The 18,694-nt window shown below is 44.0% G+C and overlaps 1 protein-coding gene across 5 annotated transcripts in view; it reads left to right on the top strand.

Moving 5' to 3' along the window:
• Window positions 1-18,694, top strand: part of ATL2 (atlastin GTPase 2) — a 127,410-nt gene that overhangs the window by 65,040 nt on the left and 43,676 nt on the right. For all 5 annotated transcript variants that reach the window (XM_040351074.1, XM_040351076.1, XM_040351075.1 and 2 more), the window contains one exon: window positions 671-775. In XM_040351074.1, coding sequence (XP_040207008.1) covers window positions 671-775 — 105 coding nt within the window. The remainder of the gene's footprint in view (window positions 1-670; window positions 776-18,694) is intronic.

Genomic DNA, 18,694 nt, shown 5'->3' with positions numbered 1-18,694 from the left:
AAACGCGTCTGGGAGGCCACGCAGTGACGTACAAGTACTGTACTCCAAGATAGGGAATGTACAGCTGAGTCAAAATTCTAATTTCTCTCTGGAACATTGACAGCAGGCCCCATTATTACAGGCTAGTTGGAAGTTCAGCACAGTATATGTGCAGCCAGTATACAAATATTTTTGATCCTACTTTGATATTGCATACAGAGCTGTGAAAATGGGGTTAATCATCAGGGCAGGATGGCTGTTGACCCTAGGAGTGTATCTATACTAAATTGTAGATTTTTGGCAGTCTAGAATTCTAAATGCAGGACTGGAAATTTCCGATGTGGCAATGTAATTGCAAGCACAGTGAGCATGGTTTGTACCATTTGTAAAGAATCCAAATAAAAGGTTCCGTAGTCATATGTAACAGAATTATTATTTTTTCAGTGTGACTGTTCAGGCCCAGATTTAGTTTGCTGCTGTGGTGGTAAAGGGTCTTTACAGTGCTGGTGGTTCCTTTTTTAGTTCTAGATTTAAATTGGGTTTGGGAGTCGGTGTTCTACCACAAATGGATTGCTACTTTATTTGTTGAGTAAAAATTGAATATACTGCTAAACTTATATTCGTTATCTTTGTTTTCACCTTGTCATTTTAATTATGCTCGTTATATTTAGTTTCTTGTTTTTGCTCCCAGGTTGCGGTTCTTCTCATGGATACTCAAGGGGCCTTTGACAGCCAGTCAACAATCAAAGATTGTGCAACAGTGTTTGCCTTGAGCACAATGACTAGCTCTGTCCAGGTAACCTTTGGCATATGCTACTTTTTAACATGTGTACATATCATGTATTTGCAACTTTTTTCGTAGTGCATCGAAATTGGCTCAAAGGTATCCCGTTTTTTGAAATAAGTTTTACTTGACCTAACCTAATGGAAAATGTGTCCAAACTCCTGCTGCTTATAAATTGTAAGCACACCACAAAACACACCGCAGAGATTACTTTGCAATGTAAATTGTTTATATTATACAAGGCCTGCTATTTGCGTGACGCAGTGCACAGAACCTTGTTTTTAGTTATAAATAGCGACTCGTAAAAACTCCATGAATACAAATTTCTGTAATCAAGAATCATATATTAATGGCTTGTGTGGATGGAAAGGGTGTTTTTTTTTTTTTTTTTTTTTTTTTTTTATATATTCATAAACGGAAAGCAAGTACTGTGTCATGATAATCCATACGGCCTTGTGTACTTGGGTTTCAGCTCGTGTAAAAGCAGTGTGTAAAGCAAGGTTTTTTTTTTTTGTCTTACAATTTGCACAGCAAACTTCAGGTCAAGTTTTGGGATAGTGGAGGTTCACTCAAATGTAGTTCCTTTCGTGAACTTTAGTCCAGACCAGGGGTCTTCAAACTATGGCCCTCCAGATGTTCAGGAACTACAATTCCCATCATGCCTAGTCATGTATGTGAATGTCAGAGTCTTACAATGCCTCATGGGATGTGTAGTTTTGCAACAGCTGGTGGGCCGTAGTTTGAAGACCCCTGGTCCAGACAGTGAAGTATGTTTCAGGGCTTTTTGCCCACTTTTATTCAAAAGTAATGTTCAAAAACTCACGTGGAAGGTTACCAGAGTTTCCAGGATTCTGGTTATCCAGACTGCTTAGTCCCAGAGCCGGTCTCTGCACAGACTCACCTCATCTCATTCAGCCTTGTGACAAACTAACTGCCCAGCCTTGAGCTGCACAAGCTGCTGCCAAGTTTACAGTCTTGGGTTGACAGCCTGGTCAGATCACCTCTCCTTGAGACCAGTAGACACAGTCCTGGTGTCTGCCCACAAATGCTGCTCCTGCAACAGCTTGTCTCCAGGAAAGCGGCCACAAACCATAGACACCATGCCTGGTACACACTAATAGTTGTTTTTTTGTTCAACCCAGCAGGTTGAATGAAAAAAAAAATGGACAGCTCCAGTCGGAGCCGCTGTACCAATGATCCGAAGTTGGTAGCGCAATCTCCCCCGCTGAGCTGTGGTGTTCTGACATAACCCCCCCCCCCCCCCAGAACATTGGCTGAGAGTGCTGATTGGGAGCCAGTTGGCTGCTGGTTTTTCAGCATGCTCGTCTGTCAGAAGCCGGTGATCTGCCGTGCTGGTTCCAGGTGTCCTGGAAGTTTCAGCGCATGCGCAAACTGATGCGCTGAGCTGGTTCCAGCTATCGGGAAAGTTCCTTCAAGCACTGCGCAGGTGCAAACTTGCTGACAGAAATCCCCGAACGGCGGCCGGCATCCAGGGCGACGTGGATTTTGAGGTAAGTGGCCAGTCGGCCTCATGTCCTTCGCTCGCTCGGCCTCCTGGCTCTTTTTTTTAACATCCTCCAATCCCCGGGGATCTTAAAGAATGAGCCTGGATGCCGGGCGAGGTTCGGGGATTTCCGTCGGGAAGTTTGCGCCTGCGCAGTCAGTGAAGGAACTTCCCCCACAGTGGAACATTGAGGACAATACACCGGCCTAATGGCCGGCTTCTGTTACAACGGCAGCCATAAACACGGGCCAAATTTTTATTTTATTTTATTTTTTGAACCAGCATATGGCCCATGTGTACAGGGCTAAAAAAAAGCCTGTGAAAAGCTGTACAATCGGGGCGGTGGTTTCCGCTAAAATGATGAGTGTTGGAGGCTTCACCCCTCACAAGTCTCTACAAAGCCTCTGTGTACTCCAGAACCCAATCCTGGAGAAACCTGCAAAAAAACTTTTTCTCCATTCAGAGCAGACATCCATTAGCCCCTCAGTTTGCCAAAGTGAGAAGCATGGGTGACATCTAACCCTTCTGACACAGTAATTAACGCGCAACAGAATGCAAAAACCATAATGGGAATGCTGGTGTTCATTTTAGCACACTCTTGGCAGTCTTTAGTACTACTTGAAACTTATGCTGGCCATACACTCCACGAGAAATCGTCCAAACGAACTTTCGAAAAACGAAAGTTCTTTCGTGAGTGCAAACGATGGTGCCATCATGTAATGGGCGATCGTTCAGTGGACATAAAAAAAAAAAAATGGTTCGTTTTTTTTTTACATATACCTAGTGCAGAAAGTTCGGACGGGAAACACATTAACCTTCCGATGTATCGTTCGTTCGGTAGAAAATTTTCAAACTTGTCCTTCGTTTTTTCGGCTCAAAAACGTCCAAACGATTTTAGATTTTGTGCCCATTAACTGGCCGAAAAACGAAAGATCTTTCTTTACGACCGATTTTCGGCTGAATTTTCGTATAGTGTATGGCCAGCATAAATGTGACAATCGGCACTCCCAATGTGTTCTGTTTTAAAACCCCCACACTGAAGGTTGCTTTTTAAAGGCTTTGCGAAACCTGTGTACAGTTTACAGAACTCATTCACGATGATTTGTAAAAATCTCTTGTATAAATGTAAACAGGCCACATCCTGCTTGGCTTTACTGCAACAATTTGCAACATTATTAAAAAAAAAATTCACCATATGCTTTACCATAAGGCCCCTTTCACATGGGCTGTCCGATCAGGTCCGCCTGTCAGTTTTTCAGGTGGACCTGATCGGACATAGCGGTCTCCCCTATGGAGCAGTGGATATCAGTGATGACATGTCCGCTGACATCCGCCGCCATCTGATCCTGTCTGCCAAATCCAGACAATGGTCCTATTTTCTATCCTTCTGGGGGTTCGGATGAAAACGGACAGGTAGTCCGTTCTCATCCGATTTTCCCATAGAGGAGAGCAGGACTGGGCCCATCTCCGCACTGCACAGTGATTGGAGAAGGACCTGTCATCTGCCTGCTTAGCGAGGATCAGTGGAGCAATCCGCCAAAACGGTGGTGCCCTTGTGAAAGTGGCCTGCAGCAGAACTAAAGGCAAAACCTTTTTTTATTTTGTAAGCCAAAACAGGAAATTAAAGAATGTCTCCAAAATTAGGGAATCTCTGGTTGTCACCAGAACTAGTAGTGTCCTTGTTGGAAGATTCCCACTTTTCACTCCACTGTTCTGGGGACAACCCAAAATGTATGTTTTTTTTGTTTTTTTTTCACTTTTGTTGATGACAGTAAACATGACTAATGAGGTGGATCTCCTAACTGGGGCACATACAGCAGAAAAAAAAAATGGACCAGTGTTTTCATTAAGGGCGCACTGGCTCCCCTGGCCCCCATGCAGGACGCCGACTGCATGGATTCCAATTGGGATGGGGGGGTGCTTTTTTGAAGCACGTGATTAGAGCCAGAGGTTAAATAGAGTGTAAATTTGCTGTCCCCTCAAACACACAGCCATTAATGTCTAAACCGCTGGCAACAAAAGTGAGTACATTCCTAAGTGAAAATGTCCAAATTGGGGCCAAAGTATCAATATATTGTGTGGCCACCATTCTTTTCCAGAACTGCCTTAACCCTCTTGGGCATGGAGTTCACCAGAGCTTCACAGGTTGCCACTGGAGTCCTCTTCCACTTTAGGTCTGGAGACATGCTTGGCCAGTCCATCACCTTTACCCTCAGCTTCTTTAGCAAGGCAGTGATCTTCTAGGAGGTGTGTTTGGGGTTGTTATCATGTTGGAATACTGCCCTGCAGCCCAGCCTTGGAAGGGAGGGGGATTATGCTCTGCTTCCGTATTTCACAGTACATGTTGGCATTCATGGTTTCTTCAATTAACTGTAGCTCCCCAGTGCCTGCAGCACTAGACCATGACACTTCCTACTATGTTTGACTGTAGACAAGACACACTTGTCTTTGTACTCCTCACCTGGTTGCCGCCACACACGCTTGACACCATCTGAACCAAATAAGTTGATCTTGGTCTCTTCAGACCAAAGGACATGGTTCCAGTGCGTGTCTTCAGCAAACTGTTTGCAGGCTTTCTTGTGCATCTTTAGAAGAGGCTTCCTTCTGGGACAACAGCCATGCAGAACAATTTGATGCCTTGTGCAGCACAGTAGTGTATTTAGGTTTTGTGCTGCCCTAGGCCTGACTAAACTTGTGCACCCCTAATTTAAATATGACCCACCCACTTCCTGTCAAGGCCACACCCTTGCTGTTTAAGACCCGCCCTGAACATTTTGAGTGGGGACATTAGTTCTGAGGGCCTGAGGGGGGGGCAATAGAGTCCCTTAATTTGCATAGATTTCCTCTCACTTCCTGTTTGCCTATGGGGCAGTAAGTGAAGGAAAATCTCTGCAATGGGACATGGATGGTAAAAAATAAACTGACAGGGATTCTAATCCTCATTACAAAATGAAATAAGAAAATGTGTTGCCTATAGTTCTACGTTGGACACATTTCTGATAATTTTATGGAGAGGACTAAGAAGATATAACCATGCCACTGGTGCAGCAGAAAATAAATAGCACAGTGAGGAAGGTTTGTGGTCCAGCATGATAGGACAGTCAAAACTAGAAGCACCGCCCCCCCCCCCACAGTGGTGGAATTCTGGCCGCCTGCATACTGGAAGCAGTGTAGCTGCTTTATGGGGGCACTAGACTAATTTGACTCTCTGCCCAGTCCACCCCATAAGACTGGCGCTACACTAACAGTGTAGCGCAAGCCGGCGGGGACTCTTTCCGTGCTGCCCTAGGCCTGGGCCTTGTTGGCCTAGGCCAGGATACAGCGTTGGTGCAGCGTATGGTCTGAGCACTAACAGGCTGACCCCCACCCCAATGCTGGCAGAATTCGTACATCTATTTCCCAAAAACAACCTCTAGACATGATGCTGAGCATGTGCACTCAAATTCTTTGGTCGACCATGGTGAGGCCTGTTCTGAGTGAAACCTGTCCTGTTAAACCATTGTATGGTCTTGGCCACCATGCTGCAGCTCAGTTTCAGGGGCTTGGCCATGAGGTGCCATGTTGAGCTTTCACTGACCAGTAAGGATGAGCTCTGGCGCGTTCGCATAGCACACGTGCAGAGCCCGCCAGGAAGTGTGCACAGCGCTGTGCTAATCACAGCCAGGGAGACATTGTCCCAATGCTCGGCTGCAGGGATCGTGAAATGTCTCCCTGGCTGTTATTAGCGCAGCGCCATGCACACTTCCTGGTGGGCTCTGCACGTGTTCTATGCGAACACACCAGAGCTCATCCTTACTGACCAGTATAAGAAAGTGAAGGCGATAAAACCAAATTTAACAAACCTGCTCCCCGTTCACACCCGAGGCCTTTTAACACTAACGAGTCACATGAAACTAGAGAGGGAAAATGGGAAATTGGGCCTAATTTTTCACTTAGGGGTGTACTCACTTTTGTTGCCAGCAATTTAGACATTAATGGCTTTGTGTTATTTTGAGTGGACAGCAAATCTACAGTGTTATACAAGCTGTACACTCGCTACTTTACATTTTAGAAAAGTGTAATTGTCACATGAAAAGATATAATAAAATATTTACAAAAATGTGAGGGGTGTACTCACTTTTGTGAGATACTGTATTTAGCAAGGTTACTTTGTGGTATAACCAACGAAGCTCAGACCTCTGCAGTGTAAATGTGCTTTTACTAGACAAAAATGCTGTTTTACAATATTAGGAATACAGTACAAGTCTGACAGATCTCTATAGAAAGTTTAACTACCTTGTTTTTCAACCTTTTTTAAAGTCAAGGCACCCTTTAAAGTTAAGGACAATCTCAAGGCATCCATTAAAATTATAGACCGTCTCGGGGCACCCCATTCTAAAAAGTAAAAAAGTGTTCTTATGCCACGTACACACGGTCAGAATTTCCCACAGGAAAAGTTCGATGTGGGCTTTTGGTCGGAAATTCCGACCGTGTAGGCTCCATCTGATTTTTTCTGACGGAATTTCGGACAACAAAAATTTGAGAGCTGGTTCTCAGATTTTTTGACGGAAAAGGTTCTTGTCGGAAATTCCGATTGTCTGTATGCAATTCCGACGTGCAAAAAAACGCTTGCTCGGAATCATTGAATTTCATTTTTCTCGGGTCGCCTTAGTGTTGTACGTCACGCGTTCTTGACTCAAGTTTGGTCGGAAAAGAATCCACGGTTTTCTTGTCGGAATTGGGGCCAGATGCACTAAAAATACACTAACAATGCATGCACAGTGTTTTCCATGTATTCCAACAGCAAAGGTTCCTTATCACGTCATTGGTTGTTAGGATGCTGGTGGCTGGAAGGTTGTAATGATGCATAATTAAAACCTGTGGCCTTGTGTATCTAAAAGGCAGGTTTGTTTCACCCACTGACTAGTATACAATTTTGGGGATATTTTTAGGCATTTTGCCAAGGCACCCCAGGCTAGTCTAAACACAGTAAAAGTATGCGTAAAAGTTACTTCACTCCAGTTACTGTGGGTTCCTGATCTCCATTGACAACTTGGACTCAGGCTTCTTCTTGGCTGGTTACAGATGAGTCTTTTGGTGTTAATGCATTATGAAACCCTCTCTACCATCAGTCTCTGCTGCTGCCTTTATTTGGGCTTTTGGTGACAATGGTTACAAACTCGTCTTACCTTTCCAGTCCAGTCAAAAATTTAAATTTAAATTTTTTTATTAATTATATGCAAAATATTTTTGACATTATTTTCTGTATAGCTGATTGCCTGGCTTTGATTATACTTTCTAAGCTTGGTAATCGGCTTCTTCCTGTTCTTCAGGGACAACCTTACTTCCTTATTTCTGAATTCTGCATGGGGGGGCCTCTCTCTTCCTGAAAATGTTGTCTTTCTCTTTTACACAGGCAGGCCTACTGTTCATTTTAACCGCCCCTGTCTTGCCAAGCCCTGCCCCCATCCCTCCTATGCTTTTTAGACAGGCAGGCTTCTTTTTTTAGAGGGCAGGATTTTGAAGAATGTTCTGTATGTTAGAAACTGTAAGGCCCCGTACACACGACAGAGGAACTCGACGTGCTTGGCACGTCGAGTTCCTCGTCGAGTTTCTCGTCGAGTTTTGGGATGAAGCCGCCGAGGAGCTCGGCGGGCCGGCTTCTCCCATAGAAGAACGAGGACAACGAGAAAATAGAGAACATGTTCTCTATTTTCTCGTCGAGTTCCTCGGCGGCTCCATCGAGCCAAAACTGTACAGACGACAGAGTTTCTCGGCAGAATCCGGGTTTTGACCGAGTTTCTCGGTGAATTCTGCCGAGAAACTCTGTCGTGTGTACGAGGCCTAAGAGTTTACAGTGCAACATGCTGCAGATTTTCTATAGAGTAGAACCACGTGGTTGTTTCTGCATGACACTGTGATGGCACTGAGTGCATGGTGTGACACATGCCCAGCTGAGGTAGCTACATGCGAGTAATGAGTTTTAAGGCTCCGTTTCTACAAGTGCCACTTGTATTGCGACTTTGGACACAAAGTCGCATTAACAAGCCACAGCCATTTATTTCAAAGGCAAACGTTTCCATCTATGCGCCTTTGAAAATCAGTGACTTTGAAAAGGTACCTGCGTTACTTTGATGCAACTTTTATTGCGACTTTGCTCCAAAGTGTACAGTTGGATCAAAGCTGCACTCAGTCGCACTCTGAATCGCATAGCTTTGGAGTCGCACTAGTGGAAACATAGCCTAAGGCTAGAGTGGGAATTTGGAGTGTGACCTTGATGCAACTTTGAGTGCAGCTTTGAGACAACTTTACACTTTCTGGATCAGTCGCATCAAAGTATTTCAGGTCCAGTGTCCAGCTCCCTTCTCTTGTGCCTGAACTATACTGTATATGTGCCCTGCACCAAACACCCCCCCCCCCCCCCCCCCCCCACACACACACACACACACACACACACACACACACACACACACACACACACACACACACACACACACACACACACACTGGCTACACAGGAACAATGTCTCTCCCAGAAAGTGATGTCACTAGCTTTCAGGAACCACACCCACTGGCTGATTTTAGTCTTAGAAGGAAGTAGCTGAACTTTGCTCACATTAATGATTGCTGGGTGAGAATTATTTAAGTGTTAGGGTGGACTTCCACTTTAACAATCAACTAACCGACATTTCTGTCGCTTTCAATTAGAGATGCATTTTCAAATTCTACCTCAAGATGGCACCCTTCCATCATACATGCCATATGTTATATATTACCTGTTTACTGTAGCAATAGAGACAATGGTCTGCTCAAACTGTCAGCTGAATAGAACAATGGTATCTAAGTCCCCATTGTGTCCAACAGCATTTGTTTTGAGAAGCATCCTCAAACTGAACAGTAATCTGATTTCAGTTTTCTATGGCCAATTAATAAACAGGCTGTTCCATGTAATGTTATGTCTGATTTAATATAAAAAAAAAGTCATATTAACAAACGCAACACATTCCACCCTTGATTTTTTTTTTTGTTTTTTGTTTTTGCTCTGACTTTATTTGTATTCCTAATATTGTAATAGTTTTTGTATGTACATCTTTTATGAATAGTAAAAGCATATTTATACACTGCAGCGGTCTACGCTTCCTTGCTTATACCGCAAAGTAACCTTGCTAGATGGATGCAGTAAGTAAAACCAGTTACAATAGCAAACGAATATTTGTTATTATATATTAAAACACTGATCCTCCTCCCGGCCAATCAGGAAACAAGTCCTGAGACCGTCACACAATTGGCTGAAAGGGCAGGCAATCGGATTGTACGCCGAGGTAGGAGACGCATGGCAGAACCCACCGTGATGCAGAGGAGAAGACCCAATGCAAGCCATCGCCTGTCGGCAACTGAGATTTGGGTAAGTACGGGACTAGATAACCGACCAACGCCACCCGGGGGGATGGGTAGTGCGGGTGACCCGACTAACAGTGGGGGGGTGGTCGACCCCCCCCCCCCCCCCCCAAAAAAAAATCCATCAGCCACCACTGCTCTCTACTTTATCCAGAACTTAAAAAGAAAAGAGGAAAAAAATGGCTTCAATTGACTTTTTCCATGTATGTCGAGTAAAATCTGTGTCTTTTTTATTTCTTTGACATATGTGCCTCTTTTTGGCTTCATTCGCACAGGCACTAAAAGGGACATATAGGCAGTTTCAGAACGCTTCTGAAAAGGAGAATTGAGCTGGATGGCTTAGTTCATACTTCTTTGTTGCTCAAGCTTCAAATCACAGCAACTTAAACGTTAAATGCTGATATATGGTCCATGATACTTTAGTGGCTTCCCCTGGCAGGCTCCCCACTGCTAGCAGCCGATCAGCTGCAACACAGATGGTGAATGCTTTTTGTATCCAGTGCCTGTGTGACTACAACCATTTTATTGTGCACTTAAAAACTTAATCCATGAATTTAAAAATGTTTGTGCAGTGTTACTTTATTACCTAGCATCTTTTAGCCCTGAGAAAAGCTTTTGGATTTGGAACCATTGATCTTTTCTTAATGCAGCTGTCTCTGTAAATAAAACCTGCATTTCTTTATCGTACATTGAGGGACACAGGATTGTATTAAGTATTGGACTAAAAAAATATATATATATATGTGTATTATGCCAGCTCCTGTATAACCCTGCTTCCAAATGTCATGTTTTTTGCTAGTGTCCTAGAAGCTTAGATTTTCTTTTCTCAGCTCTGCTGTGGAAAAATATTACTTGGTTATACAGTACAGGACACGGGCAGATTCAAAGATGACTTTCTTATGGGCAGGTACCTTCAGTTATGTGAACACTGGCAGAAAAAACTGAGAACCCTGATATAACCCCTCCTGTTCCTAGCAATCCTCAGTTGTTTGCTGGTGTCTTTAGGTGTTGGATGTGTCCTCTCTAATGAATGTACTGTGATTGTTGGTCGCACTTACCGACTTCATCAATCAACTTCTTTGTTGCGTTTTGGCCATGGCATCTTGCGCAGCCTATGGATTGATACCCCATGCTTAGGACTGTACCTGGACTCCTCCAGAAAAAATGCGAGAATGGCCTGGAAAGTCGCTTTGGGCACCAGATCCTACATTGGACACCCACCTAAGTATGTAGTGCAATGTGCTGGGTATTTCACAGGGTGCTTTACAGGTCCAGGGAAGAGGTAAACCACACCTGCAAATTGTAGGTGTCCGGACTGTGTTTTTTTTTTTTTCCTTGTCACCACCCCCTCACCTATTCTGTGACCACACAACCTGGCTTGACATAGCAGCTTAGGGCTTACCCCACTACATAAAGAGAGAGTTTGGTCAGGGAGACTTTAAATTAGGCCAATCACTATGTAGAGTAAGCATGTGGGATATAAAAAACACAGTATTGCTTATATGGGTTCCAACAAGAAAGGGGGGAGTTTGTTAGGGACTTCGAATGAGAGATGTATACCAAAAAGCAGTCTTGGCCAAGAGCATTTTATTATGCCTTGTGAGATCATGTACAGCATACTGAATGACAAAAAAACGCATCCACAAAATCGCAAAACATGCTACAAAATACATATACATATTGATGCCATGGTACTTGGCGAATCGTGGAGTAAAGACAAGTCCTGCACAACATGAACCACTGGAGGGACTCGTTGGTATTGGAAAATCTAGAAGTAAAACCGTATAAATATCCATGTAGTATCCCCACTACATGGACACTACATGGACACTGCTGCAGACACCCTGGTTGATTCTACCACCCTTTTTGGAGTCCTGAGCTGCTAGAGTAGACTGCAAATGCATTGGATAGTGTGGCGGCCATCTTTTTATTTGGCTGCTTCGTGTTTGAATATCCTGGATGTTGCAGCACTTCTACAGGTGCCAGTGCACAGCTCACAGGGGACAAGACTTGCATTGCCCCATATGGCATCCAATATTCCTCCTAAATTTAGTCAGAAGAATTTTGCGGCATCTATGTTTGCCTTTCATTGGTCGGATATCAAACCTCATATAGTCCACAGGTGGTCAGTCGTATGTGACCTCGCCCCTGGCTCTGCCAGGATCTGTTTCTGATACAGCTCTGGCAGGGGTCATATACCTAGAACATAATAGGAGTGGAAAAGGAGGAGTTTGAGGCTGCTTCTTTTGAATCTGAGGTTTCCTCTCAGGAGGGGCCCCCTTCTGTTTTTTTTTTTGTTTTTTAAACTAAAACTTTTATACTATTTTGGTGTTGATTGAGGAAGTAAGATCATGCTTGGCACTAGAGCCGCTGAAAATTTCCTGACCTAATATTTTACCAGTATGGGTTCCCTTTAAAAAAGGCAAACTGTCCTTTCCTGTACACTCCCTTGTGGAAGACAAAGGCCCCTTTCACATGCACATGTTCGTTTTGACAGACTTTGCTTGCTCAACAGGGATTGCTCCATTGATTCCCGCTGAGCCAGTGGGTGACAGGTCTGTCTTTGCTCACTGTGCAAGGACAGACCTTTCAGAGCTCCGCTATGCTCTATGGGGGATTGGATGAAAACGGACCGTCTGTCCGTTTTCATCCGATGCGCCAGACGGATGGAAAATAGGGTTTCCATCCATCTGGATTCAGCAGATCAGATGTCGGTGGACGTGTCACCGCTGACAACCGTCGCTCCATAGACCTGCATCAGGTCCGCCTAAAAAAACTGACTGGCGGACCTGAAAAGGTCCGTATGTGAAAGGGCCATACTGTATAGGGACAACATTTTGTAAAAGTATATGTTCTGTCGAAGCACTTTGAATGAATGAAAAACTTGTATAGCGCTACATATGCAAACTGAATCGCCTCAAGGCGCTTGGTATCCATTTCCTTCTCATTTTGGCCTTCAGAATAGATGGGTCTTGAGTTTGTTTCTGAAGGCCTGGTGATTAATTTCAGTTCAGATATCGGTTGGTAATGCGTTCCACAGTCGGGGTCCTTGGACTGCAAATCTCCTTTTGTCTTATAACGGGCCTTTGGGATTTGAAGTAGATTTTGGTTAGTTGACCTGAGAACACGATTGGGGTTGTGGCATTTTATTTTCTCACATAGATATTGGGGAGAGATTCCTTGAACACATTTGTGCGTCAGGCAGAGGGCCTTAAATGTGATCCGGTCCTTCACGGGCAACCAGTGAAGGGACCTGAGGGAGTGATTGATTGATTCCCAGTTTTTTTCCCTGTTATCAATCGTGCCGCTGTGTTCTGGATGATTTGTAGACGAGCAACCTGGTATTTTGGAAGACCTAGATACAGGGCGTTTGCATAGTCGAGTCTTTAAACAATATCTGATAGAGCGGGAATCTCCAAACTTTCTAAGCAAAGGGCCAGTTTACTGTCCTTCAGGCTTTATAGGGGCCGGACTGTGGCTATTGAAAGTAGAAATTGTCCTGGCCTCAGTGGGAGTAAAGAATGCATCTTTCGTATCAGGGAAATCATGCCCCATCGTTAGGGCATGGTTTCTCCCACTGATACCAACGATGGGGCATGATTTCCCTGAGGAATAGTGCCCCATTGCTGGTGTCAGTTTAAGGAATAGTGCCCCATCAGTGGCTTTAATAGGAGGAAGAGTGCCCCATCTTTTGGTGTCAGTGGGGATGGTGCCCCATCTTTTGGTGTCAGTGGGATTACTAATGCCCCATTTTTTTGTGTCGGTGGGATTAATGATTCCCCATCTTTGTGGTCAGTGGGATTAACAGTGCCCCATTGTTGGTGTCAGTTGGAGGAATAGTTCCTCATTGTTGCCCCTAATGCACAGGTGTCAAACACAAGGCCCGCGGGCTGAATCCGGCCCTCCAGATTATTTAATGTGGCCCTCGCACCTCTCCTGCAGCTCCAGCCCTCATCTGGTCCTCGTCCTGACCCTACTTTCTGCTTTCAAGCAATGCATCCAGCCTCTTCCCAGCAGCAGCATAAGGAAAAGGGTATGCACTGTGATGTAAGGGAGAGTGGGGGACTCAACTTCTGATGGTGGGGTGGCTCTCGACATCTAATGACGTCTAAAGGGGAGGGGATGCGCTGGACATCTAATCTTACAGATACAACCGGCCCTTTTGAGGACAATCGTAATGCTGATGCAGCCCACGATGAAATTGAGTTTGACACCCCTGCCCTAATGGGAGAAATGGTGCCCCATTGTTAATGACAGTAGCCACAATATTGCCCCGTTGTTGGTTTCAGTGGGAGGAATAGTGTCTCGTATGAGTGGAAGGAAAATGCCCTAAAGGCCGGATAAAGGCAAGCAAAGGTTTGGAGACCCCTATCATAGAGGACTCCTTGCCTGCCTCAACAGACCTCTGATTGTAACAGTGGAAAAACTCCTAAAGTTTTAGGTGCAGCCCCAACACTTCCAGAAGACTGCGCAGTAGCATAGCGTTTTCACACATTAAAGCACCAACACTTTTTGCAGCATATCGCAATGCACATTGACGAAGGTGGAGCACTAGAACTCCCATCTCAGCATTAGTATCAGCATGTGCAATAATAACCCCCAACATTATTGTCAGGGGACACAATAATACGCCCCAGCATTGGTGTCTATGGACTCAATAATAAGCTCTTGCATTGGTGTCAGTGGACACAATATTAAGTCGGAATTGGTCAGTGGCAGTGACCTTTTACCTCACCTGCTTTATTGATTACGTCTTGCATTCACCCATGCAGCTCTCCTCAGACCAGGACTCTATTTGTACTGTGGGCATAGATAACTGCCTCACAGTACATTATTTTTTTTCTGTGCTTGAACATAGAGCGTTTCAGCGATTGGCACCCCGCTGCCACTTTATCTACTGTATATGGTGCTCAGTAGCCCGCGGGCCATGTGTTGGACACCAGGGGTATAGATGGACTAGCTGACTTCTTGGGTTAGATGTATAGAGTGGACCTGCTATCTGTCCAGAGTCCTGTGGCTTAAATACTGCTTGGCAGAACCAGTTTACCAAAAGTGGCTGGCAAGAATTCCTTTTGCAGCAAGAAACTCAACCCTTTCTTTAAAAAGGTCACCTGCTGTAGGGGCACCCTGTTGTCTAGCAAATGCAAGGCTAAGATTTCAGTGGGGAAGTCCCTAACCTCTACCCAGATAGTGTTTCTCACAATCCACGTCTTACAAGTTCACACCAGAAAAGCAACTCTAATGTAAGCCTCGCATTGGCTAAGCCCAGTTCCAAGCCTTCTGTACAATGTCAGGGTGCCGCCATTTCCTTGTTTATTATTTTTTTTTTGAGGGGGGTTACAGAAGTATACATAACCTCAATAGCGCTGGTAACAACCAACAAAAATATACAAGTTCACAAATAACCTCACAGCTATAAGGATGAGAATAAACAAAGCATTAGAACGAATGGTTTTAAATAAGAGTACCGTATAGAGAAAACGGAGGTTCAGGTCCTCCGAAAAGACACGTTACACAAGTCCATGCGACTGGAACTATAGCGCCATCAGGTGATCCAGTATTGTGAGGCACCAAAAGACAGAGGGGAATATTCTATACCTATTCTATGGATATTCTAGACCTTTTGGGTTCGGTCGGTCATCTCCCCAGGTTACATTTTGGAAAATTATATTCTTCCTTGACCTTGCTTGCAAGGTGATCTGAACGCTGTTACCTCTGCCAGGAGGGTATCTGAGCCGGCTGCCTTAGATTATCTGGATGTGGTTAGAGCGGTTAGCCTATGTCACGGCCCCACTGAGAATCCAGTTTTCTTTTGTGCTTCTGGAGAGATCTCAAACGGGGCTCTCTGCATCTTATTCCACTAGTGCTATGTGGATCTGTCAGGTTGTGGATTAGGCCTGCATGGTGAAGGACGGGGCACCTTCATTTTCAGTGAAGGCTCATTCTACTAGATCTGTTGGAGCATCAAGCTTCTGCATTGCAAATTTGTAAAGCTGTCATGTGGTATTCAGGTCACACATTTACTAAGTATTCCCAGTTGGACATTTTAGGTCTTGGATAATGCTGTTTTGGCTTCAAGTTGTGTTGCCATTTTAACCTCCTGTTTGTATTGCTTTAGGAATGCCCCAGTTGTCTCTAAGAGTCGGTTCACACTGGGGCAACTTGGGATCCGACTTGAGGTCGCCTCAAATCGTCCCAAGTCGCGCTGTAGAGAAAAACAATGTAAGTGAATGGGAGCGGTGTTAATACACACTACTCAAGTCGCTCCGACTTCAGAAGAGGTTCCTGTACTACTTCAATCCGACTTGTAGGCGATTTGTACCCATTGATTTTAATGGAAGTCGCCTCCAAGCCTGATCACTGTCTTAACTGAAGCGACTTTCCAGGAAGATGACATACATTTCTCAGGCAAACCTCTCCCTCCCTCCCCTAGAGCTGATTGTTGTTTGATTGGCCACTGGAAAGTCTCCTGTCCTGGAGACGACTTCAAGTCGTGTTGTAAATCGCCCCAGATCGCCCTGTGGTTCATGCTCAAGTCGTGTCGGAGTCTCCTCTGAAAGTCGCGCTGGAAGTCGTGTCGCCCTAGTGTGAACCGACTCTGAATCTACCTGTGTCCTGTATTGTATAAACAAAGTTGGATTTTTGTAAAAATCGATGTTTTGGCCTACAGAACACAGGAAACCCTCCCCTCTGTGATCCTTAAAGGGGTTGTAAAGGTTCGTTTTTTATTTTCTAAATAGGTTCCTTTAAGCTAGTGCATTGTTGGTTCACTTACCTTTTCCTTCGATTTCCCTTCTAATTTTTTTTTTCTTTTTGTTTTCTTTGTCTGAATTTCTCACTTCCTGTTCCTCCTCAGTAAGCTGTTCTGGCTGACTTGCCACCTCTCGCATGATAGTGGCAAGCTTACTGAGGAGAAACAGGAAGTCACATATTCATACAAAAGAGAAAAAAATATTTAGAAGGAAAATCGAAGGAAAAGGTAAGTGAACCAACCATGCACTAGCTTAAAGGAACCTATTTAGAAAATACAAAATTAACCTTTAATTGCTTGCTACAGAACTTGGAATTGCTTTGGGCAATCACCAGAAAGTATCAGTTTTATAACCCACTCATCTCTGAATCGACTTGTGTCCTGTACTGTACTCCTGGAAATGGGTTTTACAGCAGAGTCAAAAATCCTATTTTTTTTTTTTTTTATAATTTTTTTTTTTTTCTCTTCATTCATACTTTTTTTTTTTTTTGCCCATATTTATATACACACATATAAATAATGTATGTGGATAGTTTTTGTCATTGGCAACTTCAAGCAAGACTCTAAATACGCTACATTAGCTAGTCTCTTCACAGCCCTGATCTGTATCAGTCTATATCTGTGTTTCTCAACCTTTTTTTTACAGTCAAGACACCCTTTTAAAATGTAAAAAAACAAGCTAATCGTTTTACATTATGCAGCAACATCCACACACGACGGACACCCAACGTTGGAGGTGAACGCCCTTAGTTTCTCTCCCTCACTCATGTGACTCCAATACTAACAGAGGGGAGGGACAAGCAGGGATGTTTTTCAGGTGCTTGATGTCCTCCTTATCAACCATTGATGTCATTGGTTGTTAGGATGGTGGTGGCTGGAAGGTTGTAATGGTGCACAATGAAAACCCATGGCTTTGTGTAACTAAAAGACAGGCTTGATCCACCCGCAGACTTGCTTACAATTTTGGGGCATTTTTTTTTTTTCAAGGCACCCTTGAAGAAACTTGAAAGCACTTCAGGGTGCCTGGGCATCCTGGTTGAAAACGGCTGGTATATATTTAGTAATCACTTTAAAAGCTCTACCTGGACCCCCACAGGCCTTAAGATTGCACATATAGGCCCAGATTCACGTAGGAGGGCGTATTTGTGAGCGGGCGTAACGTATCCTATTTACGTTACGCCTCCGCAACTTTGACAGGCAAGTGAAGTATTCACAAAGCAAAGTTGCGATGGCGTAGCGTAAATAGGCCGGCGTAAGCCCGCCTAATTCAAATGTGGAACATGTGGGCGTGTATTATGTAAATGTATTGTGACCCCACGTAAATTACGCTTTTTCCGAACGGCGCATGCCAGTGCGCATGCTCCAAATTAACCCGCAAAAAGCCAATGCTTTCGACGTGAACGTAAATTACGCACAGCCCTATTCGCGAACGACTTACGCAAACGACGTGATCGACGGAAAATTCTACGCTGGCATGTCGTATCTCCTACGTGAATCTGGGCCATAGCCTGTAATGTGATCTTCAGGGCACTGAGCACTGCTTTTTATAGTTACTTTACCTTTTGTATTTTGTGTTAACCAGAGCCATGGAATAGCTCCTTGTGTGACCCAAGAGTTGTGACCTAAGATTATATCTATGTAGCACACATACAAGGTCCCCCACTCATAAATCGGGACACCACATTCTGTGTAAACATGACCAAAACGAAAGGATTTTTATAGATGTCAATATGTTGGTATTCTAAATTATCAACCGTATTTCTAAAAAAAAATTATATAATTTTATTTGAAAATGCATCAATTTCACATTTTTTTTTTGGGGGGGGGGGATATTTACTCTACCTGTTAATGTAAATTTTGCAGCATTAAAAATTTGTTTGACGATTTGTCTCATTTATTATTGCATTCAATATTAAAATATACCCCAAATTTTACATGCAATAACCATTAATGAATTAACCAACTGGCCTACGTTGTGCTGCCACTCGCATGATTGTGTCTTTATCCTGCTCTACTGTTTAGCTGTAAGGATTTATCACAAATGTGACTGTTGGGTGTCAGGCTTTGACACTTGTGAAAAAGTTCATGCACAAGCTCTCCTTGGTTCAGCTTCCTGAGGGCCCAAACAAGGGGCACAGTTTTTTTAAATTCTCATTGTATGCATCAGCTTAGTTCTATGACTTGGAGTTCTGCTCTTTCGGTGACGGCTCATCCAAATAGGAGTGTTGGTGTTTCCTCAGCTATTTGTCGTCAGGCTTCGGTAGCTCAAGCTTGTAAAATAATAAATATGGTGTAGTGC

Source organism: Rana temporaria, chromosome 4 (assembly GCF_905171775.1).
Source record: "Rana temporaria chromosome 4, aRanTem1.1, whole genome shotgun sequence".
NCBI classification, from domain to species: Eukaryota; Metazoa; Chordata; class Amphibia; order Anura; family Ranidae; genus Rana; species Rana temporaria.
This window is presented reverse-complemented; position numbering and strand designations above follow the sequence as displayed.